Raw genomic sequence first — 25,804 nt, 5'->3', positions numbered from 1 at the left:
TGCATGCCTTACTTCATCAGCATTTGTTTATTTCATATTTTAAATAATCTGAATTAACTGGGTTATTCTTCCTGCAACTAACAAAATATATTCAGTAAGCTACTTTAAAGAGCACCTATTATGGGATACACGTTTTTAAACATCATTTTGTGTGTAATTGTGTATTAGTACATGCTAACGATATTCAAAAAGTACATACCTCAAAGAAAACGATGACGCGAGTTATCGTCTGTAACGTTCGAGGACTACAAAAAACACTCGGATTGTAGGCAACAGTTTACTTCCTGGGATTAGTGACGTAGATAAGACCAACATTATCATAGTTCAGCCCTCTCTGCTTTGCTTGGGTACGCCCTCAAAGACGAGGGTGGGGAGCGCCGAGTCAGAAGAGAGCTAAAATGGCGGAGGTTGTGAGTCCCTGCTTTTACTCTGTTTGCAAACTCTTGTTTCATCGTTTAAGCGATTAAATCTCTCGAGTAGACGCTATCTCTTTAGATGCGAGGGCAAAATAGCACTTTATGGACTTACACAGAGGACATCATGTTTAATACGGTTCCGGAAAAATCCAGTCAGAAGTTGTTCACGGAGTTTTCACAATAACTGCTTCTCATGAACCGAAGCTGGACGTCTCCTCCTGAAAGTTGGATTACTGTGCACTTCTGGATCACAGGCTGTAAGTATTCATGTTTATTATTTGCCTTTTACTGTACATTACGTAACCGGTAACCGGAGATTAACATAATGTGCGTGTAGAGCTAAGCTTGCAAGCGAACTGTTTTGTGTTGTAATACTGTATTTCATAAACAACGTACCATATTTACACACGTGTATGTTGAATTATGCAGACTATCGTTTTTTTATCGATGTTGGTTAAGACATGTTTACAAACTTGCTAAGTTACCAGCTAAACTGTTACCGGTAAAGTTTGTTCTCATGATCAAACTCAAGAAACTCTAAGTACAGATGATTTGTTTAAAGTTATATGTATTTTACTGTTGTTTTTACTTGAAGCTTTCTTAGATTTTGAAACGAAGTAAACACGTAATGTGTGTTGCTAATGTTGGGCCATGTAATATGTAATACATTTACGTTTTAATGAATAGTCTAACGATTTATAGTCGTTGTACTCTATTGTTATAATATTTCTTTTTGACTGAATACATGTTTGTTTTATTTGTCTATATCTTAGATTCGCAGCTGGACACATCCTTCTACACTGTATGCAAACATGCAACATCATAACACACAGTACAAGGAGTCAGACTGGCATATGAGGAGCAAAGGTATGTAACACATATGATGTATTTAGCTAGTGAAACCACTACCAGTCTTAAATGTATAACTGATGATGACAAAGTTTTTTTTCTCTGCATAATCATAGGAACCCAGGCAGTAGCATCGTTTCACAATGTTTCCATCACCATCATCAGTGGATGCCTTTGCCGTCCGTAGCCTGAGATTTCAGATTTGCAGCAAAAAAAAATTTATTTTCTCATTTATTGGAATGCTATGCAGGTATTTAAGTATTTTAGTAACTGTGTTAAATAAAGTAGTATTTACTTTTACAATAAATTTATGCTTGCTTATATTTTTACAGGTTGTACTTTGCAGCCATCCATTACAATGTCACCAAGCCGTAACAAAAGCAGGAGAGGGAAAGTACAAGGCTATGTTCCCAAAACACACAAATGACATACCGTAAGCAGTAATGTTTTATTTCAAATACATTCATAATTAAAAACTTAATGTATGAAGCAGGGAAATAAATGATCAAAACAAAAGATTTATTGACCGCAATATTTCTACAGTTATGTGGAGGATGTGATCAGGCTTGTGTTTGCTGAGGTATTTGAAGATAAGCTGAAGGAAACCCCGATTCCAATGGACCTGGCATCACAGTTTGAGAGACCTTCAAAGGAGGACGTGATTGCATGCCATCTTCAGTGCAGGGGTCGTCGAAAGCCAAAATTGTGACCGATCTGATCAGGAAGCTCCAAGCGTATCTGGAGAACAACACACGACAGGATGATAACCTTATAGTGTCATCTTAAATAGCACCAGCTGACAAAGCTTTGATATGCCATTTATCTGAATAGATAGCTGTAAGAAGTGAATTGAACAATTTTTGAAAGAAGAGCACAATATGGTTACTAAAGTATGTTTATTTGTATATTGTTTAACATTTAAATATATATTTGTAATAAATAAACTTTTGACTGACTTTTATATTTTCTTTAAAGTTACATCTTTTGTTCTTTTGGGTACTTTGTTACTATAATGATACTTTAGTGTTATTGGTTTAAAAATGTAATAAAACTTACTCTAGTCCTGCGCCTCAAAGGCTTATAGTCGGTACAATAAATGTTCTGTGTGTAGGGATTTAGACAATTTGTGCAAAACCTGGATGATGAATCACGCAGGTAAGAGGCCCTGGAACATGTTGCATTCTCCTTAAAACCTAGTAAGTAAAAACATAGCACAGTCTTTCATAATAAAGTTTACCATAGTAAAATAATGTAGAAATAACATTCATTTCAATTAATACTTTTTTTGTGCTACATTTGGTGTTTCCATATAGTTTGCACAGTAAAATAGTATGTAAGCAGTATTTTATAATTAAGTTTACTATAGTAAAATAATGTAGAAATTACCAAGTGAAATCGTTTTATAATCATTTCAACAAATACTTTATATGTGCTACATTTGGTGTTTCCATATAGTTTGCACAGTAATACAGTATGTAAGCAGTCTTATAATAAATTTTACTAGAGTAAAATAATGTAGAAATTACCAAGTGAAATCGTTTTATAATCATTTCAACAAATACTTTCTATGTGCTACATTTGGTGTTTCCATATAGTTATGTAGTACGTTATAATTACCTTTTGGATGTCTTTGCAACACATTTTCGTCTTTGTTTAGCATTCTGGCAGAACTAAGGACACCTAAAAAAGTTAAATCCAATCGCATTCATTGACGGAGATCGTTCATATCGTAACGGCCTTCTGAACTCTCTGGATCGAGCTCGAAGTGGTAAGGCAGTACAGACACCATCGTTTATAGAGAAATATAACGCTTGTTTACGATGCCTCTGAGGCTGTGACTCTCAGTCAGAATCTGTGTCAACCCACGCGTAGTCAGGGGCGTAACCTTTCAAACACAAGCCGAACCCAGCTGACCAATAACAGTTGAGTAGTCATCTGACCAATCCGATTACACTAGACATTTTGGGAGGCGGAGACAGGAACTAAACCGAGCGTTTTCCAGACAGTGGGAAATCGGTGAGGTATGTAAGCAATTTATAAGACTCACAATGCATTAGTTCAAGTTTTAATAACATGTATGTACTATGGGATATTGCAATAACGTGCTAACGTGCCAATTTATTAGCATAATTGGTGCTCTTTAAAAAAATTTAAATCGGTTCTGTTCAATTCCACAAATTTTCCCAAAAGTAAACCCCAAAAATTCAAGGAAAGTGCAGATAACATCTCTGAACCCACATCAGTGTTGTATTTCTCTGTGTGTTTATGCTGAATTGTTAAAGGATATTGTCCCAGCAGGGCTTGACAGAGTTCACTGGTGGACATGAAGACCAGATAAGTCAACAGGAAGTCGTCCAGAAGCATTTCTGTAAGACAAACACAGTAAAACCTAATGAAACATCAGTAGATAATACCACACGCTAAGACATGCAGAAATCTCTCCTGAAGGGCATATTTAATGAGATTCATCAACACTGAATGGATTATATTAGTGCGAGTATCGGCTCATAGATGAACAAACCTCCAACCGTAACTATTAAACATCAGCGTGTGACTCATCTAACACCCAAATAATCTCACTGAAAGCTAAATCAATTTAAATCCTACTCCTAATGCTTCATTTACACCTCTGTGCTAAAAAAATCACTGATCTTTCAATATCGCCGCCTCATTTCCCTCAGGAAACACAATCTCTTCTGTATAATCACTTAACAATTATCACCACAATATTCACCTCACATCAAACAAGTGCTTTTGTTAAGAGGTTTGGCATTGAAGTTGGTGAAGTCATTCTTAATATTTCATGTTGACAGCTACGCCCACAGAACAGACGCACCACTTGATGTCCCACGTCATTACCGTTACCGGTTTAATCTGGTGTAGAGTAACGTTTGAAAACAATAGTCGGCTCAGTGGCAGCATCTGAAGTAATGAGAGACCACCGCAAATTACCCCGACACACCCACGACATGACATCTGGAGATTAGGATAAGTGTAAGTGTGTTTAGCAGATGTGTGTCTGGACAAGTATTGGTTTCAAGCATGAAAATGTCTTTTCATATAATCTCAGACTGATCTGATAATGGTAAGATCAGATCCCTCTGTGTGTAACAAAATCTTACTTGATTATCAGAGTTAATATCAAAGAATATTTAACATATGTGGGTCAATGACATGACGTTAATTATTTAGTGTCCGTATGGTTCAATTAAATGTAAAAGGGTTAAAATGTATAAATAAATTTGCAGTTTATTTGCATACATTTTCTTTTTTGTCGTAAATTTCTGGTTTTATTTCATTTTGAAAGAATTTTTGAGGGATAATTGCAAAAATGTCAATGTGGTGTAACCGGTCTCAATTGGTGTGTTTTTATTCCTAAAAATATAAACAGAGCTGTTTTCAGCATATGTCTAGACAAATATTACAAAATGCATTACAATTTACATTTAGTAATAACTAATAAAATGCATTTTCATGTGATATTTTAAAAATATATATTTTTTTGATGATTATGCTTAAATGCCATCAAGGTGGATAAAATATTTAATATTTTACAGCATTTGACATTTTCAGGTCCATTCAGTCTTAACTTTCATAAAAATGGTGCAATTGTAATTTTTTATTGCATAAAATCAACATAAATACACTATGTGCATTGAAATATACCCAATGCATGCTTTTAAAACAAATCTTTTAAAAAGATTTTTGAATTTATCATCTAGCCAAACCGTTTTTGTCACCGACTCGTATAGCGTTTTTATAAAAAGTTGCCAGTGCCAGCATTTTTTATGATTTTCACAAAAGTTTAATGCCTTCCAGAAAATTTTCTTTTTTAAATATATGCGGTAAATACAATATATCAAATGAATGAACTGCCTTCAAACAAACAAACAAACAAACAAACAAACAAAAAACATTTTATCCTTTCTTATTACACGGCTCTCTGGAATGCTTGATTCTGATTGGTCAGTTGAGACATTTGCAGGTTCGTTCTTTTCAAATAATAACCGCTCCAAAATAATAACGCATAGCCGGTACTACTTGCACGAGTAAAATCGCTCCGCGCCAATAAAGATCAATAAAGATTACTGTCTGTTTGGCGCCATCTTGTGACAAACACTCGACAACCACGACAAGACACAGACAGCTTACTGAGACTGAACTTGACAAAATAGAGCATGACAGCTACGAAGCCAACACACAAAAAATACAGAATGGGCATTTAAACTTCTCAAAGACTGGCTAAAAGAGAAAAAAATGGAGACAGACAAGTATGAAGCAGAGGATCTTAATAAGGTATTACGATCATTTTATGCATCTGTGCAAAGTTTCGCGGAAGGATAAAAATGTTAATTTAAAACAAATATGCCAATAAAATGTTTCAAATTCATATTCATGTCCAGTTTTTTTATTATGTGGCAAGTAGCCGTGTAATAAGCGGGATAATATAGAGTCAGCCGGTAGTTATCGGGAAATAAGCCCCTTCAGTGTGATACAAGACCCTCCGCTTCGCGTCGGGTCCTGATCACACTGTCGGGGCTTATTTCCCAATAACTACCGGCTGCCTCTACATTATCCCTTACTTAATTTGTTTTCTTTTTATCACCTCTCAAATATGGGTAGGTTTCTTCAAAATTACAAAATTTTGAGCAAAAAGCTGAAATAATTACATTTTAAGACTTTTGTTAGAGATCAGATTCAGAGCGATGATCAAAATATACACAGAGTTTTTAGTGTTTTTTGGACCAGTGGCTGCTAAAGTGTTTTATAAGTTGTGTAAGCGCGCCACCTAGTGGATAATAGCAGAAATAGGGATTGCCATAAAAACTCCATAAAAAGTGTTTTCTCTTAATTGACGAGGAAAAGGATAAAAAGTTCAGATGCAAAAGCTGCTAAGTGCTACCTCTGTCAAAAATGTGATAATAATATTAACCAAATGCTCTTGGCACAAATTATTTGTGTAATACTTTTGCTTCAAATTAGCTTAATCCCGGCCTCAGGTCATTCAGAAATATCGCTTTGTTGGAAGAATCTGTGAAAAAGCACCTTGATTTTTCACCAAAGTCCTTAGTGCACAGAAACAAGAATTGTATGAACGCATACAGTATGTTGGATTTCAATTTTCAATGTCAAGCTGCAAGAGTTTTTACCTGGTTAGAGTTTTACCGAATATTGGCAGATTTTTTTGTGACTTTAATCTTTATTAAGAAACGACAGTGAAGATTGACTGGAGACTTTTTTTAGAAGTGGAGATTTTTGCAAGCACTTAGAGGGTTTTGCAGTGAAAGACAGTTAAATTTGTTAAATACTAATAAAATGACTAAAGAAACATTTGTGAAATGTTTGACTGACATTAACATTTTCATTGGCATTAAAGTGAAATTACTGAACCTTACTTACTTAATTATTTATTGTCTCATTTCTGAGAAATTTGTCTTGGACATCATAACATAAGAGGAACCTAAACATAAGAGGTTTTTGCATCTAAACCTCATTTGGAAATGTACATGTGACCGTGCCTGTATAAGCCAGGTTAAAGTGTTATAATCTAATGATGAAATTTGGAGCATCAAAGTTTGATTTCCCTCATTGATTTCAATCTTTCACATGATCTTACTCAGTCAATATTAAAAATATCAAGGTTATATTTTCACAGAATGTTCTTTAAATGATGTACTGTAGAAAGCAGTAAATGTTACAAACAATGTTTGTTTTAGTGAAGCACCTTACTTTTACAGTACAGTATAATACAGCTCTTAGTATAAACCTACAGTTTAATAGTGATGCTTGCCTCAGCAAACACCATTGAAATAATCTCTCTCTTCTTGTTAACGTGATGGGCGTTCAAATCCTGAAGCTCTACAGCTGGCAGCACATCGGTAATTACCCAGAATGCTCTGCAATGTGGGGTTAACTCGCATCGCCTATGGGTGTGTTATACATTAAACAAAGGCAAGGAACCAGAACATTAAATTACGTACACAAGGAAAAATAATTACCTTCTTTTATCCTTCCTCACCTTGCACACCTACACAGTTACAGTATGTGAATCCACACATTGTAAACTCTACATATGTTTGAACTGAGAAATAACAATCTTATATACTGCAATATTATAAAAATACTCCAATATGATTGGTTCATAACAAACAACAATTCAGCACCTCATCCTCTGCTACTTTTTTAATATGTAAGCCCACCTGTGAAACCCTGGCTAAAGGCATAATCTAATTTTGAGATTTTATGGTCACGACCATAAAAATGGCCAAAATACGTAAATTTGTGATTATTGCTGTAAATGACAGATTAAAACTACAGCTTCTATATATTATACTTAAACCTTTATTTTAAACTTTTATCATTATAGTTTTGCGTAGGTCCTGCGGCACAGCCTTGACGGAGTGGGCTACGCAGCGGTTTTCAAATATACTTTTGCGTTGTCATCCGCGTTGATGTGCAATTACACATGCAAACAGCTAGTAGGCAGTATTGACGTGTATAACCCACAGTAGCAATGCAAGATTTTGTTGCAGTTTGAGTTATCACTCATTAACTCGGCCCATCTTTGTTTTTACCATTGCAAGCGGAAATGCCTATGGAGAAATGCGACACAGATTTTTTTTACCTAACGGAAGATGTTCTAGTGAACCAATCACAGCGCTTACAGTCCGCATACAATGGACGCGTTGTTACATTTTTGGCGAAATTTTGGATGCTGGTGTGTGATGAATCCTGAGTCTGAATGTGACAGGCAGCACCCAGTACAATGATTTCAATGTTTTTCTGCTTTTTGTACATGCACATCATGAAAATAAACCAGTTTTACAAAACTCGTTGTCACTGAAAACTGCAGAAACTCTTACATTTCTTAAAAACTAATGATTTTCTGAGACCAAAATTCATCAAATCTTTGATGGGGCCTTACTCGATCAGTATTAAAAGATATCAAGGTCATGTTTACTTTTCACGTTTCATGCAAATTCATTTTAACAACACTAATTTTATTTTAGTTTGACCCTTGGCCTAGCCCATTGTTGGATAAATTGAGACGCAGCCTTAGACAACACATATAATCATCAAACGTCAAAAATGATCTTTATTTGTATGTTTTCTGAGAGGTATACCTTCCTAAATGCTTAACTAATACATATGATGCATGTCCATCCACTTGCGCGTCTGAGATTTTGGTTTCGCTTTTAAAACATGCAGGAATTAGAAAAAAAGTGCAGGACTTGATGTTAAAATAGTTATTAAGAGAGATAAAGTTCGAGACTTGAGTGATGTTTAAAGAGTTATTAATAGCATCAAGACGTAAAAACAATCTTTCTCGTGCTGACTTGAGAAACTGAAGCATGCACACATGTGCGCGACCCAAATATATGACAGAATTACAGTTTTTAAAATATCTGTTTTGACAACAATTTACGCAGATATAATCGGTTTTGTCTTAAGTGAATGTTTTATTTACTGTAGGGTGAAAAATCTAATATGTAAGATTATATTAGATCCTTACAGTAGATCTTAAAGCTGTCTGGTCTCAATGTCAATCAAACAATAAAAGAAAGAAAAAAGTTGAACATAATTGATATTGTTCTATTAGTTTAACCAGCGATTTTGAAGTATGGATGAAGTGATTTCAATATCATTTTTGCTGTCTCTTTCACTAATAATAAACATACATTTGCATAAAGCATCCATATTTGTCCATGCCCATGTTCATTAGAGTATAAAATCTTAAAAATTGGTAAATGAAGGTAAATATAGAACAGATAAAAATGTGCGATTAGTTGCGATTAATCACGAGTTAACTCATGACAATCATGCAATTAATCAATATTAAATATCTTAAACGATTGAGAGCCTTTTACCAATGTTCTTTACATTATATAGAATTATTGTATGTAAAAAACGTAAATAAACAAAAATGGCTTCAGCCAAGTTTTAACAGGCAGGGTCACGTATATTATCGTATGTCTCGAGGAAAGACTTTTCCAAGAACTTGACATCAGTAACCCATGGCTAACATTCAGAAAATCTACACACGAGTCTACTTCATGATTACATGACGAAAGAAACCGACAGATAGTCAACACAAATCAATCTGTTTGTTATGCAAAACAAACAAATCTGAAGATTCCTCCTCATGCATCAAGGAACTTGAGCGAGTAAAGATGCCTGTGGGCAGCAAACCCGAGAAGAGAAACAAAAAGACAACTCGACACTTAAACGCAAAGCATTCCAGTCAGTGTTGTTGAAACACGCCACATACTTCAGTGATTAAGAGGTGGAATGGTGTGAATGTCATCTAACCTCACAACTGACCACAAAAATTACACAAAACTACACCACACTCCACATCTTACCTAAATTAAACTACTCTCATGTGTTGTCATTTAACATATTACAGACATTTTAATAAATTATATACCTCTCACTAAAATAATGTGCTTAACATTATTCATTTAGTATTTAAGTCTCAACAACACAACCACACAAATAACACAGAAGATTAACTCGGTGAGGTTCTCCATGGTGGTCTGGGACACTCACCTGCCTCTTTCCCCTCCGCTGCCCCCTGGTGCTCATCCAGACGAAGATCACTCAGAAGATGCTCCAGGATTTTATGGGGCGTCCCGGACACCACGACGTACCTGTCGGACACAGCAGATGAAGAAGAATCTGATGGGTAATCATCCTCAGCGGAGGAACAAGAGTTACTCCACCGCTGTCCATCCATAACATAACCATCATCATCCTCTTCCTCATCAATGAAAGGAAAATTTGGAATATTAAAGGTGCAGATTTCATCATTGTCCTCTGGACTGCTGCTAAATTCCCAATCTTCATCATCCTCTTCTTCTTGCACTAACGGGACGGGTCTTAGTTTTACAGACCCAGCCATTCCAGAACCTCCAGCAGTCGCACACACGCTGCCCGGTCATGCCCGGTGCCGAGTGTCCGTTCCTGGAGTGCAGGAAGATCGTCTCCCCGTGTGCTGGATAAATCCCAGACACACAAACTACACAACAAATACCTCAAACCAACTTACAAATTTTAGTTTGCTCTCTCTGTAAGCCCTGCTGATAGTGTTTGAGGAAACGAACATGTGGAATGTGACAGAAAGAGAAAGAGAGAGAGAGAGAGCGAGAGAGAGACACTCATTGGCAGCAGGACAGCGCTTAAAGCAATATAATTAAAAGGGGCGGGGTTTGCTCACCTTTTATCGCTGTCCTCGTCTTTGATCGCTGCGGTTTGTGGAGAAGCTGGATCTGCCGGGACTCTCTGAAGAACTAACACGTCCTGACCTCTCTCCTTTAGACAGACTCGCACCACACCTTCACCCGGACCCTGCGGGAACGCATACGATCCGATTTTACATCAAATATGAAAAGCACACCCAATTTCTATTATGTATTGTACGTAATAGGCTTTGTACAGTGTGTCTTGAACAATGTGTTCTTTTAATTAACAGTACAAAATTATTCAACAATACAATGACAGTAACCACAACTGTCCAGCATCAAAAACAAACCACAAACACCCTAAAGTCCATATGATTCATGAACTATATATATTATCAAACTATCTTCTGAAGTATTATGATAAAAAGGTCATTTGTGTGGTGTTTTTGACCCTTGACAACTTTATTCATAGTGTAAATAATAATGACAGAAGTGAGATTGTTTTGGTAAACTACAAACGCTGTTTTTCTGTAATAGAAGAATGCATGTCAATGCAAACATAATATATTCACAAGTGCTCCAAACTGCTTAAATGATAAAGCTAAATGCTAAACCATTCAGCCACAAACACACAAACATGTCATTACACAAACTCGTCTTTTGGAAGCGACTTAAAACACACAACTTAAACAAATGTTTATTGTAGGTTGCAGTTAAAACCAATCCAGTTTATCATTGCACGTTTTTCTGATATCCTCAGTTTAATTTCAACATAACCAGACAAGTTTCTACTTGCATGTTCATTACACATTTAACAGGCAAGCTTGAAATCTCTCTCTCTCTCTCTCTCTCTCTCTCTCTCAATACAGTGACACACCAGCGGATGGGAGGATCGGTTTCTCTTCTTGCAGTACTAGTAGTCGCCTTAGGGGGCACAATAATCATCCTATGTCTTAAAGCAACACTAAAGAGTTTTTGCTCTTTGCTCCCCCTACAGGTTAGAAGCGGAATTGTCCATTATCAATTTAAATTTTTCAATTTAAAGAACTTTATTGGCATGATTGTGTCACTTACAATATTGCCAAAGCATTATACATAAAACGAGAAACATACAATAACACAATATTAACAAAATATCACTGTCGTAAATAATTTAGCCTACTGCAGCATAGCTGGCTCTGATTGGATGTCTGCCATAAAGGACGTTTTTGTAGTTTTCACTTGAACTACAGGACCGCGACCCAACGGTTGGAAACTTCTTTAGTTCGGTTTTGGCCGATAGAGGGCTGCAAAGCTGTTTCAAGTGGATGAAACTTTTTTGGAAAAGTTATTTTAAGGTAAAAAAAACTCTTTAGTGTTGCTTTAAGTGAATACATATGAGCAATTCCAGTGTTATATGGATCTGACATTTCCATCCAAAACTTGAATTGTAATTTCAAGAGAATGCATTTATTACCAATATACTAAACTATATCCATTATATTATCCTAATCCCTCGATGAGTCCAGACATAAAAAATATCAGGGTTGTCGGTTACAAAGGGGCGGAAAGTTTCCGGTAAATTTACGGTAAATGTCCGGACGCTTTCCATCGGAACTTAATCTGGGGAATTTTGGAAATATTCCAAATTGGAAACTTTACAGGAATTATATTGAGAAATGTATATAGCATATACAAACACAAATAAAAATTTTGTTTGGTCAAAAGCAGACATGATGTATGCAAGGTAATACAAATTTTGAAGAATCCTAATATTCACGCTCATCAAACATGGATTTATTTGATCAACAATCCTTCAGAAATCATTCTAATATGATGAGCATAAGAGACCTCTTTCAAAAAAAAAAAAAAAAAACGTAATGTGTCCAAACTTTTGGATAATTTACGTACATACAGGCAAAGATGGACATTTTGACATTATTTTGTATGCAGGATTCAATTCCCAGTTTAATTTTTATAAGGATTTCTGTGAATTAAAAGGCACAAACCAGAAGCAACAATACCCAACAAATGGAGAAGGGACGTATTTCAAAGAACATTTATTATTAATTTAAATTTTTGTATGCACAATTATAAAGAAAAAAAACATTTCAGAATGCAAAGAACTGCATATAGGATTCAATGCAGTGTGCATAACATGTGCACTATGCATACTGCTGAAATAGTGTGTAGTAAGGTAATGTGGTATTTAAACACACCCAAAATTAAACATGACTAAAAAAATAAAAATATTTATTACAGTTTCTGCCATTTAAATATTATTTCTAAAAATCAATAATACTTTATTCTTGCTAAATTACAATTGAATTGGCAACATAAATCATTTAAAACTAACACTTTATAACGGGGCTGTCTAACAAAAAAAAAAAACACTGCACTGTTATATTGCTGTAAGGTTATTGTGTGTGTGTGTGTGTGTGTGTGTGTGTGTGTGTGTGTGTGTGTGTGTGTGTGTGTGTGTGTGTGTGTGTGTGCATGTGCATGTGCGATTCTGCAGTGTTTGAAAATAGATGAAAGGCAAGGAAAGGATTAAGGATATCTGATATATAAAGGACACACACGCACGCACACCCCTGCTCCTAGCACACAGGTGTGAATATCACAACACACAAAAGCCCTCGTACACGAGTCAGAGGTACACAAAGACACCACATCAGACGTCATTTTATTTGAAAGCTAAATGTGTCTCTGTTTTGATTTTAGACTTCCACCTGCAGTTACATTTAAACAAACATATAAACAAAACTCATGTGACTGATTTAACAAAACAGAAAATGAAACCAAGACATGTTTCCGGTGTACAGTTATACACGTGAATATAGACTAAACATGGCATGCAAGAGCAGACATGACACATATATTATAAAACATATATTTTCTATTACTGACATCAAGTAAATATAGTAATAAGTTCAGACCAGGTGTTGAAAAATACTCGTATCATTAGTGAGGATGTATGCTGTTTGAGTCATAGCATTAACACACTACTGTTACAAAGCAGATGTTTCCTGGTCTGCATGCGTCTTATGAGACATCATATGACTCATTCACTCACTAATGATCACCTTTACAGGTGAATGAGATCAGAAGCTCCGCCCATGCTGCGTGCAGTCTGTCTGGAGCAGTGGGCGGAGTCAGACAGGTTACAGACTGCAGGACTTCAAGCGATTCATCCAATCACAGCACTTACAAATAGTTTAGATTTTAGTCCATGTCTATTATCTTTGAGCTACAATCTATATGCTGGTGTACTACTAAAGGTGGGAAAAAGGAAATTTAGGACAGAACACACGACTGGGTGAAAAATTACCCAAATGCTGGTTTGTTATAACCCAACCATGCTGACATGATCTGCATTATATTGAAATTTATATTCAGAGACACCTTCATCCCTGAATAACCTTCAGTCAATGTCAGTCTCAGACAGACCCTGAGCAATGATTGGTCATTTAACACAGAGACTGAAGGATGCTGGGACACAGCAGGAGTCAGCTGTCAATCAGCAGACGGGACAGGAAACAAATGGATTGTGTGCAGACAAGCAGACAGACAAACAGACAGATGTTGTCTAGGACAGGCCGACACTCGGGGTAAACTCGGATACAACAGCGGAAGAACTACTTCACAATGTCCAAAAAGAGTTCACAGTCCAAAAAAAACTCCCAAACATCCTAAAAATATCACAAATTACTCAGTCCGGAACAAACATTCCCCAAAACTCCTGAACGTTCCAAAACAAATTTGGTTATCAGATCGAGTCTACACATCTCCGCCCAGCAAAGATGTTTATAAACATCGGCGCAGTGTAAACATCAATGAGATCTTACAGTAGTTATGTAATGCCACTGAAAAAACACCTCTATTAATACAAACCCCCAGATGATGCTGGGAAAAATGTTAGTGATGTTTTATCTGCAGCCACCATATTTTACTCCAACTCTTCCAATATCAACACAAGTCTCTCAAGAGAGTTCATGTGCCAGTGAGCGCTTCTGTAAAAACACAAAACTCATTGTGAACACGGATCATCTGTCATGTATCAACGTCAATTACAAAACTGACCCTGACAGAAGCCCATCGGCTCACAAAAAATCATTATCACAATCTGCAGTTGATTGTTCAGCTGACCGCATTATGCAACAGAGGAAACAACGAGGAAAAATTACTTTGTGTTTGATAAGAATAAAAAATAAACTTATAAAGACCATATGATGATAAATCTGATTAGAAGTCATACAACGTAATGAACATGAAATATCAATTTGAGTTATTTCATTTTTAGACAATGAATAGAAACAGCACACCTATGAGGTAAATTGGTCACCATGGATAACATTCAAGTCATACAGTTCAACAGTCTGTTATAATAGTACAGATAAATGTGACCACAGAAGAGACCGACGCACAGAAAACACCACAAACTAAACCAGATTACATCAGACCATAAACCACTGCAGCAGACAGACCACACTAGACCGAACCGGACCATCTGATTCTTCTTCATCATCCTCCAGTGAGACTGGAAAACCCCAATCTCTGCTCTCCAGGATATGAGATCATCACCTGACCTCCAACCAGACATCCAAACCTTTGCACTGATAAACCTAAACATTACAGTGAATGCACCATAATACTACAGTGTAGTGTTGTAGTCAAGACCACCTAAACCGAGACCAAGTCATGACCAAGACCAAGACAGGCCGAGACAAAGTCAAGACCAGCGCAAGTCACTGCATTAAAACACTTATGATAAAATGTGGAATATTAGGCACTTCTAGTCTGTGTGTGTGTGTGTGTGTGTATGCCATCAAATAAGTTGATAAAATAATCAAAGGCATTGCAGATATGTGGGAATTTATCTTTGTTTATAAGCAAATAAAAGTGAATAAAAACCGACGGCGCATTCAAGTGTTGACGCTTCCCATTCACTTTTAATGGGTGACGTCAAGCGTTGGCGAACTGAATTGTGGATCCGTCGGCGCCGCATCAGTGCCGTTGCTCGCGGCAGAACTTGAACATTTCTCAACTTTTCAAGCGGCAACGCGTGCGTCAGCCAATCATATCACCTTATGCAAATAACCTAGGCAGAGCCAGCCAATTACGTTTATGAAAGACCGGAGCTTGTGTTGCGGCCACAGTGATTGGCTGTTGGCCACATTTCAGACAAGCCTTCCGTTAAGCGTCAACGCTTACGCTCCGTGTGAATGTGCCGTGAAGAGCTGAAATCAACTTAACCATATATTCTGAACTGTCTTTCCATGGCTTGCCACACAATGCAGGTGTTTTTAGTAATAAAATTAGAAAAATTTTCATTGGGAGAAACTTAAACAATGCTAAACAATGCCAACATCACATGCCAAACCTGAATAAACTGCATAAAATTAATGATAAAAAAATAAATTTGTGATGTTCCATTAGTTGTGGTCTTGAAATAAAATTCTGAGACCTCTTTGTCGAGACCGAGTAAAAATGCGGTCGATTACAAGACGAGACCAAGACCTTTAAAATGTGGTCTTGAGACCGCTACAACATTTCTACAGTGGCATTCTTATTTAAATGAAATAGTATTTTTTTTTTAAATTTAACACTTTATTCACTGCAAAAAATTATTTTCAAGAAAAAAAAAATCTTAGTATTTTTGTCTTGTTTTCAGTAGAAATATCTAAAAATTCTTAAATTAAGATGCTTTTTCTTGATGAGCAAAACGACCCAAGAAAATAAGTCTAGTTTTTAGAGCAAAAATATCACATTTAAGTGACTTTGTGCATAAAACAAGCAAAAAAAACCTGCCAATAGGGTAAGCTAATTTTTCTTGAATTTTGTGTTTATGTTGTGTTTTAATTTTTGTGTTTATTTTTTTGCTTGTTGTATGCACAAAATCACTTAAATTTGTTCAAATAAAACATTTCTTACCCCATTCGCTGTAAGTATTTTTGTCTTGTTTTTTAATATCTAAACATTTTTAAATTGAGATACATTTACTTGGTAAGCAAAGTGGCCTAAGATATTAAGTCTTGTTTATAGATATAAATGATGAAAATCAAGAGGTTTATACTTATAAACTTCATAAACATTTCTGCCAGTGGGGTAAGAAAAATAAACTTAATTCCAGTTTCAACTTAATTCAATAAACTCAATTTAAGTTTGTTTTTCCACTGGTAGATATTTTTACTTGTTTTAAGCCTTATCTTCTTACATTTCAGTAAACAAGACTTAAAATCTTAAGTCACTTTGCTTATCAAGTAAATGTAAATCAATTTTAAAATTCTTAGAAGTAAGAACGTCTTTTTGCAGTGTATTCGAAAGAATGAAAATCTTTGCTAAATCTTTGCTAAGAAAAAGTAATGCATGAATAGGTTTAAGTTGACTTTGAGTACATCAGTATACCGGTTTAGACTGCATTACTAATGATCGGTTATCAGGGGTCAACAGAGCAGAAGTGTGTGGTCTCCACCTGTCCGGCCCTGTGCTGAGAGTTAAGGGTCGCTGTTCTTTCTCACTGGGTGGAGTCCACAAATCCAGAAAGATCCTGATGTAAACCGGTCAGCAAAAAGGAAGGGGAGTGTTTTTAATGGAGTTAGAACAGGAAGCACTGAACGTTCCCTTCCTGTGCTTCTGCACACAAATCCAATGTGTGTGTGTGTGTGCGTGTGTGTGTGCGTGTGTGCACACTGCTTCCTTAATTATGCCAGAAAGTTGAGCAGAAACTTTTGTGTTCCTGGAAGTACACTGCAAAAAATGACTTTCTTACGTGTCTTGTTTTAATTACAAATGTAAAAAAAATGCAAAAAATCTGCAAATGTGGTAGGATTTTTTTTCTTTTTTACATTTATTTCAATTAATTCAGGAAAAATGAAAGAAAAATTTGCATACCCCATTGGCAGATTTTTTTTGCTTGTTTAAAGGGGCCATTGCATGAAAATGTTTTCATTTTTGCTCAAACCTACAAAGTGGCAATGCTAACATTTTCATGCTATGACCCCTTTTAGCACAAATTCGCTTACATTTTATATTTTTGTTTACTAAACTTATTTTGAAGGGTCATTTTGCTTGTCAAGAAAACAGAGGCGAACCTATGTTCACATGACGTGCACATCCCTAGATCTATGTACTGGATACACAAAATGAATCCTATTACATAACAGAAAATTTTATTACAAAAGCTGCGAAAGAATCTTTTTAGGAATAAGATGGATGGATGAATCTTTAATCCGTCAGGCATCTGGGAATTACAATTTGTTCAGAACTCTCTCAGATTGAACCGCTGGAGTCCGTCTTTAGATATGACCCTAACTTACGTAAGGCCTCTCTGGGGTCTGGGATAAAGCCACATGGCCATGAACGGAGAAAAGAAACAATGCAACATCTTTATCCAACTTAAACATTGGATGTATTGCGTCAGTGCTCTGGGGTCTGAAGTATCAGCAGAACTTTATCACTGTCTGCAGAACAGCAAGGTCACTACTTGTAGGAGTAATGTGTTTAATAGATTTATTGTTAACTATTTGTGTTACATTGTTACTTTACATTAAAGCATTTGGCAGATGCTTTCATCCAAAGCAAATTAAAACGTATACTTTGAATACACTGTATCAGCATGTGTCTGGGATTCAAACCCATGACCTTTGAATAAACTGCAGTGTGGATTGTGGCAACACAAGTGATGAAAATTTTTGCAAACAGGTGGAGGCGGTTTCAAGTGAGCAAACTGCAAGGTAATCACCTTGGCAACACTGTCTGTCACCATGACAACTGCACAATATCACAGACAGATGAATGACACCTGTTGGTCCTTCCTGATAGTTCCTGTTGAGCACGTGTACTGTACTGTAAGTCACTTGGATAAAAGCGTCTGGCAAATACATAAATGAAAATGACAGTGAGATTGGTCTTCCTCAACCTGTGATCAACTGTGTGATTTTTATGGATGGTTTAGGGTTAAGGGTCAAGATGCTATGCAATAAACTTACATCACATGACATTTTTTTTTACAAAAAAGCCTAAACTAATGCAGCAGTTAACCATAACCAACAGGATTAAGGTGGTGCACACCAAAAACGAATCGCGTTACTCGCTTTATATTTCTTGCGGGATTACTTGCTTCTAGTATCACTTGTTCAAACAAAAACATTGCTCTCTTAAATTTTTTTTATACAACGGACGCTTCAATAAGCCCTTTGGTAATTGAGTTGTGCAACAACGCGTCATGCAAATTTTACACTCATGTTGAAACTTTTCAAATTGTGGAAAAGACAAGTTTGAGTCGAGTATCATAGGTTTGCATATATTCGCTTTGTTGCATTATACTGCAAAAATAATTATAAATAAATATATTCTACTATATATGAAACTGCTCTCCTAAATTCCTCCTGATACAACTGGACGTGTCAATAAGCTCTTTGTTGATTGTCTTGCGCAACAACTTATCATGCAAATTTTACATTTAAAGGTATAGTGCAGGATTTTCTTTTTCCGGGTGCATCATCAAGACTATTGGTCATCCTAGTTGTCAATCATTCTGATGATATATTTACATAAGGCTGTTGTACGGGCTCGTCCCTAGGTTCGCTAAATTTATGTTATTTACTGGCAACATTTTGTTCAAAGTTTTTGGCAACATTTGTCTTTACAGAGTAAAACTAAAAAACAGCATCAAGCAAAACATTCTGGGAAACAAAATCTGAAGCAAAAAACAGAAAAAGGTTGATGATGATTTCTGATTCCCAGAATGCTTTGCATGAGGCTGTTATTGTATAGTTTTATTCTGTAAAGATAAAGAGTTGTTAATATTTAAAATTTATTTAACTTTGAACAAACTCTTGCCAGTAAATAACATAAATTTAAATCTACGGTAAATTACCGGCAACCCAGCTGCAATAACATTGTAATTTCTACGGAATAATTTTTTTACAGTGTTGGGTTTCCCAACGTTTCCAAAGTTTCTACTCAACAGGTAAAGTTTGTCATGCTATTTGGAGAAATCCATTTAAAATCACTGCTAGTAAAAGTTGATGTAAGCTAAGCGATGCTACACTGCAAAAAATGATTTTCAAGAAAAAAAATTCTTAGTATTTTTGTTTTGTTTTCAGTAAAAATATCTAAAAATTCTTAAATTAGGATGCTTTTTCTTGATGAGCAAAACGACCCAAGAAGATAAGTCTAGTTTTTAGACCAAAAATATCAAATTTAAGTGATTTTGTGCATAAAACAACATTTTTGCCTTTATTGACAAACAGTAGTTTAAGAGACGACAGGAAAGTAGAGGGTGGAAAGATGGGTATGGGATCGGCAAAGGACCTCGAGCCGGGATACGAACTCGGGTTGCAGGAAGTGCGTTTGTACCATATGTCGGAGTGCTGCCCACTACACCATCGGCTTTCGACCTTTCGTGCACATGTTAATAGGCGTTCACTCTTGGGAGCAAGTGGAGACGGCGGTCCTTTTCTAAAATTCTGGAAAATCTTCTGCTATACCTTTACATTTAAACTTTTCAAATTGCGCAGAAGACACCACTGAGTCGAGTATCGCGGGTTTGCATCTATTTGCTTTATTGCATTATACTGAAAAATAATTATATATAAATATCTTATATGATATAATTATAACTTACAATTTTCTGTATTTAAAAAAAAATCTTGGCTTTCTTGTAAAGCTGCACTGAAGTAAAAAAAAACATTGTAAAAAGTGCTATACAAACATGTGGGACTTTACTTTGTATGTCATCTACTATAATTACATTTGCATTTGGTGTGCACACACTATTTTGTTGTTTCACAACCAAAAATGAATCTTTAAGCCTGTTGCAGACATGTATGAACAGTATAAATCAGTGTCTAACTTCTCTGAGGAGTAATCCACACAGAAATGAGTGCATTTTATGAAAGACATCAGTCATGAGAAATGTTTAATCTCTTCAGAGAAAATGAGAACTCCCTGAATGCTCCTGAGATGCTCACATCAAACAGAAAGAAAGAGAGAGGGATCACAAACAAAGCTGAATCTTCAAAGACCAACCAGACTGTGTTGAAACACGTCCAGCCACGCTAACAACAATGAATAAGGTTCAGGTTACACTATGATTTACAGAAGACGCTCAAGTGTGTACTCGTGACACGACAGATGTGAAGGAACGACTCATTTATCACCTTTACCAAAACGTGCACTTAAACCTTTTACAATAGTTCAGTCCAGCAAAGAAACACTTCTTATCCAAAACTCTTTAGGGTTCTTAAACTGTTATATGGGTGTGTATGATAAGCAAACAAATATTAGTTAATATGATGGATGTGTTTTCTCTCACATCTCTCTGAACTCTCACCTGTACAGAGCGATCTGGTAGCCTGTAGTTCTGGTTCTGAAGAAAACGATACCCATCCTTGGCCAACCGCTGGACCATCTCCAGCCGCGAGAACTCATCTGGGGCTCGAAGAGCACAGACGCCCGCCTGCTGAAGAACCGGAGGCAAAGAGAACAAATACTTCAATCCACAACCCCACGACATCACACAAAGTCAGACATCAACAGACGCGTTCCCAGATTATTGTGTGTGAAAGTCTGATCTCTCATTCATTCTCATCTTATCCTTCAAACTCTGGCACAGTCCACCTGCATGTGTTTCCTCTGTATAAAACTCTAAATGTGTGTGTGTGTGTGTGTGTGTTTGAAAAAAGGGGTGTGTCTATGTGGCTCCGCCCACAATGAGACGGGAAGTCAAGAATGATAGCATCTAAAGCTTAGAAAAATACTATTATGATATCATTAAAGATTTGTTGACTTTTAATGCTCATTAATGTTTTGAACTTTTACAATATTAATCCTTAAACACACATCTGCATCAATGAAAAGCAGATAAAGAAAGAAACACAATAAGACACACAAACATTGGCACACACATGGCTCTTAGTATCAGGAGGGTCTGTGGGTTATCATCAGAGTCCGACTGCCCGCTTTCTGTTTATTTACTCAGTGCTGTGTTTGGATTGGCACAAAGGGTTTCCCAACCAACAATCTCACAATACCCCTAACACACAGAACCGGAGAAGACCAGCAAAAACGAAACATTACAAAAATATTTAGATACGTGCTGGACTGCCATCCATAACACCACAGAGGAAAACGCACATGAATTAGCTCATGAATATGTCATGATAAACCCAGTTACACTGAAATATTCATTTAGGAAGATCATGTGACCAAACACACACACACTACATCAGCGGGATGAACCCCTATTACATTTAAACAGGGGTGACTGACAGTAATTTAACATTTACAACCTGATAACGGTTATTACTTCATCAAACTTGATGTTAGCGATTTTAACAAACCCATAATCCCATTAACACCAGCGATCACTAAAATCACAGTGTATCACATTGCACTCCTGTTTTTAGGAGAAGTTTTAGATTAATAATTTAATATTATTTATTATATTCTATGCTGAGAGAGAAATGAGAGAAAGAGAGAGAGACGGGGAAGGGCTGTTATTACCTTCACCATAATAAACGGGTAATGATCGTCCAGTCTCTGGGTGGATGTTAACCACAGATGAGAACTAATCTGATCTTGTACTGCTTCACTAAACTCTCTCTCTCTCTCTCTCTCTCTCTCTCTCTCTCTCTCTCATTGACTTTAAGTGACAGGGTTCCCACACCTTAGTAAACTTTAAATTCAAGGACCTTTCAAGGACTTTCCAGGTCCAATACCCTCAAATTCAAGAACTAAATGTGGGGACACATTTCAAGTGAGAGCAAGGTTACATCGTGTTACCTTTTAAGATACATTGTTACAGTTCCCTTTCGAGGGAACTCGCGCTGCGTCACTGCGGTGACACTTTGGGGACGCCTCCAGGGGTAAGTGCGTCTGAATGTGTATATCAAATTCAACCAATGGTGAGGATTAATGACAAAGACAGGGTGACGCGAGAGCCAGGAAGTATATCGCTATCTGAAATATTGCCAAAGACGGCGTTACAGGGACGCAGGAAGTATGGCAAGGGAGACGCAGCGTCTCGTTCCCTTCTAAGGGAACAACAGTTACATACGTAACCAGCGACGTTTTCATGTGTCAAACACAATTATGCAAAAAAACATTTTGGTATGAATCAACATTCGCATACAGAAGATATAAACATTTAAAGCGAACATAATTTCCAGTCCCTGGCATACAACTTCCTCCTGCACAACAACATGCTGTTCTTAATCTGTTACACAACACCATTAAGAGTTTTATTCTGGCTCATTTAAAGAAGATGCAGAGAGACCTTGACTGCCCACATGCCATTTCCCCGTCTCTCTGGGTATTAACGTGCAAAAGTGTTTTGACCTTTTTGTGTGATATAAAAGAAAAACTTGCTGACTTACTTTAGTCGATGATGCAGAACTCACAGAATAAAAATCATATGACGCTCAAAACCTGCCTGACCCGGACTGTAGGCTTAAAGTGAACTTAAAGTTGTTGCATGAAGATGTAATTTTTTTGTGTATATACTGTACAGTATTTGTGTGTGTTTACCTTGCTTTTGTCTTCGGTGGGTTTCGGTGGGTCGAGTGAAGCACTGTCTGATGCCTCTGAGCTTTCATCTTCAGACACTAGAGTTACCAATACAACACAAGCACACAAACCATTAATAGGAAAAACATGAATATATTCTAATGTATAGCAATGATGGTCTACTTGACTACATTATGGTCAAGTCTTATCATAAATATAAAAAAATGCATACATTTAAGAACATTTATTGAGAGTCAGCACCAAAAACCTTCACAACATCGCTAGACTGAATTAAAATCATGCATCTGACCGCCACATGACATACAGTAAATGTTCAAAGCCACTATAAAGGCAGATTATACAATATAAAATGAAAGTCTTTAGGATTTAATTATAAAATTATGTTTCTGGCACAAAAAAACATTGTTTACATTTACAGAAATACTTTTATTAAAACATCTTACTTGTTTTTTTGGCTTTTCTTGCGAGAGCAGCTGCAAGTTCATTTTGCACCTGAGTAAAAGAAAATGTATTTTTTTTGTTAAAGACTAAAAAATAAAATTCAAATCACATTTATGTATCATCCGTCTAATAAATATTTCATGGACAATTCTACTATTTTGTGAAATAATCTGTTATTTTTTTACAATGTTAAATGTCTTACCTAGTTTTAATATTAATAGCCATATATACAGTAATGGATTATACCCCCTGGTCTTTATATCCCTGCTTTTGATGAACTTTTTTTATCACAGGTGGGACAAAATGTATCCCCTCATTTACTATTTTTTTAGTCTGATGTCTCGTAGGCTCATGGCCTTTAGCCTCCTTGTTAGAGCGTCCGACTCTCGCCAGACCAGAGCGGTTTGAATCTCGTTCAGGGCGGGTGCGAGTATGACTGGTTAAATTTCTATAAATATTTAATTTTAAAAATTACAAGACATAGCTTAATACCCCGAAAAATCTATACAAATCTGTGGTTCATAATTTATTTTTATAAATAAAAATATTTGAAAAAGATCCCCCCTCTGATTTTTGCACAAATCGCACCGTGGTAATATCGTACAATATGTTACAGTTAAATCGTCAATTAAGAGAAAACTTTTCCCTGCCAATGACGAGTTTTTCCAGCAATCCGTATTTCAGCTATTATCCACCAGATGGCGCTCTTACTCAATTTATAAAACCCGGATGCAATAACTTAGATCAAACAGTTTAAACTCTGTGTGCATGTTTTGATCATCGCTCTGAATCTGACCTCCCTTTACAAAAATGCTTTTTTTGCTCAAAATTTGGTATTTTGAAGAAACCTACCCATATTTGAGAGGTGATAAAAAGAGAACAAATGATGAAACTTTTTATGTTTATATTTTTAAAGAAGAACATTTTCTGGAAGTCATCAAATTTTTGTGAAAATTATAAAAAATGCTGGTGCTTTTTTAAAACGCTGGCATGAAAGAGTTAATATAGTGTATACTGTATGTGACTGAAGTCTGTGTGTAGTAGGATGTTTATTGTTTATTTACAATACACAGAAATTAAATCACATGATGCCTGTATAAAGATCTCCAGAGGACATTCAACCCAGAGTAGTTAAGAAAATTAAAAGAAAGCAGGGAATTAACTCTTAAATCAATTAAATAAAAAGAGACTTGTGGGATATCAGATGACAGCTGTGCAGATTTTCCTCTTTTTTTAAAAAACATTAATGCCGTAAACATTAAGACTAAATGAAACTACCAGCGTGTTTTGCAAAGCAGAAATTTTAAATATTTTTAGTATTATGGGATAAAGTACAGTACATAACCCATTCTGACTGATGAATTTCAATGACTTAAGGGACAGTCACATTATTACAATAACTATAAAAAATATAGTTTTAAAATAGTTTTATATTAAAGAGAATAGCAGAGTTCACACCATAACCATGACCATAAAGTTTCAATAAAAAAATATGAGATCACTTTCTGAGCGATTTCTTTGACAGACAATTAAATCTATTTGAATTTCAAGTGCACGTGTATTTGAAATGACTGATGACTCGGTGGAGAAGCTCATGCTGAGGTCCATAACATAAAATGACCTCAGGTATCCAGCGCTGAAGCAGTTGCTGTGAAATTCACTACATAATGCTTTTTATTCTACTACATTGGATATGCTAAAGGTAAGATATTAGATTACACAAACTTTTTAGAAATATGCGAAACGCAGCATGTTAAGGACATCTGCTGGTTATACCCGCTGTGTAAATGCAACAAGAGCAGCATATTTACACATAAACTGACATGTAAACAATTGCAAAAGTTTTTATTACAGTATTTGTTAATCCTATTGAAGGCAAGTGATATGCGAAAGTGCAGCACGCGTAAATTTATTTTATTTTATTTGACCTTTATTTAATCAGGAAAATCTGTCTGAGATTCAAAATCTCTTTCACAGGAGAGTCCTGCCGTAAATTGACCCGAGAAAACCCCAACTATCTTGCGTGTGTGCATCGAGTCCTTTTCCAACCTCTCCTCTGTTTGCCAAGACACTTGCGACATCATTTGGCTGGCTTTCGTTGCGACAAACCTGTCAATCAATTTTACACGTACATTTTAACGTTTCCTTTGTGTTAGATAGCAAAGGAATATAAATGGAGCAGCGGGCCAAATTGGTTCCGAGGCCACTGGGGTTTCTTTGTGTCTGACTGGTGCGTGTGGGACCGCAGATTGCACACACGTCGGTGCGGTTTACATTCGGGTAAAAAAATGCCACTATTTGGGTCGGACTCAGGTCTCATTTTCTCGGGTCTTTCTTTAAAAAATAATAATTTATGCATGTTGGGTTCAAGTAAAAAGTGAATCGGGACATTACTGTCGGGTA

General features: G+C 36.2%; 1 protein-coding gene and 1 long non-coding RNA gene across 2 annotated transcripts in view; one reads left to right on the top strand and one right to left on the bottom strand.

The window, feature by feature from the left end:
* rapgef5a (Rap guanine nucleotide exchange factor (GEF) 5a) overlaps positions 1–25,804 on the bottom strand; it is an 81,116-nt gene that overhangs the window by 26,885 nt on the left and 28,427 nt on the right. Inside the window, exons 7-12 of the mRNA XM_065284634.2 lie at positions 23,404–23,452; positions 22,961–23,037; positions 20,766–20,894; positions 10,483–10,613; positions 9,816–9,916; positions 3,553–3,631 (exon numbers count right to left, since the gene is read on the bottom strand). Of these exons, the coding sequence (XP_065140706.1) occupies positions 3,553–3,631; positions 9,816–9,916; positions 10,483–10,613; positions 20,766–20,894; positions 22,961–23,037; positions 23,404–23,452 (566 nt within the window). The remainder of the gene's footprint in view (positions 1–3,552; positions 3,632–9,815; positions 9,917–10,482; positions 10,614–20,765; positions 20,895–22,960; positions 23,038–23,403; positions 23,453–25,804) is intronic.
* Positions 102–2,334, top strand: LOC135771413 (uncharacterized). Its single transcript, XR_010542903.2, has 5 exons — positions 102–673; positions 1,190–1,283; positions 1,382–1,515; positions 1,598–1,698; positions 1,809–2,334. It is a non-coding gene; the product is annotated as an uncharacterized lncRNA (long non-coding RNA).

Source organism: Paramisgurnus dabryanus, chromosome 19 (assembly GCF_030506205.2).
Source record: "Paramisgurnus dabryanus chromosome 19, PD_genome_1.1, whole genome shotgun sequence".
Classification (NCBI taxonomy): Eukaryota; Metazoa; Chordata; class Actinopteri; order Cypriniformes; family Cobitidae; genus Paramisgurnus; species Paramisgurnus dabryanus.
Note: the sequence above shows the minus strand (reverse complement) of the source record. Positions and strands in the feature narration are given on the sequence as shown.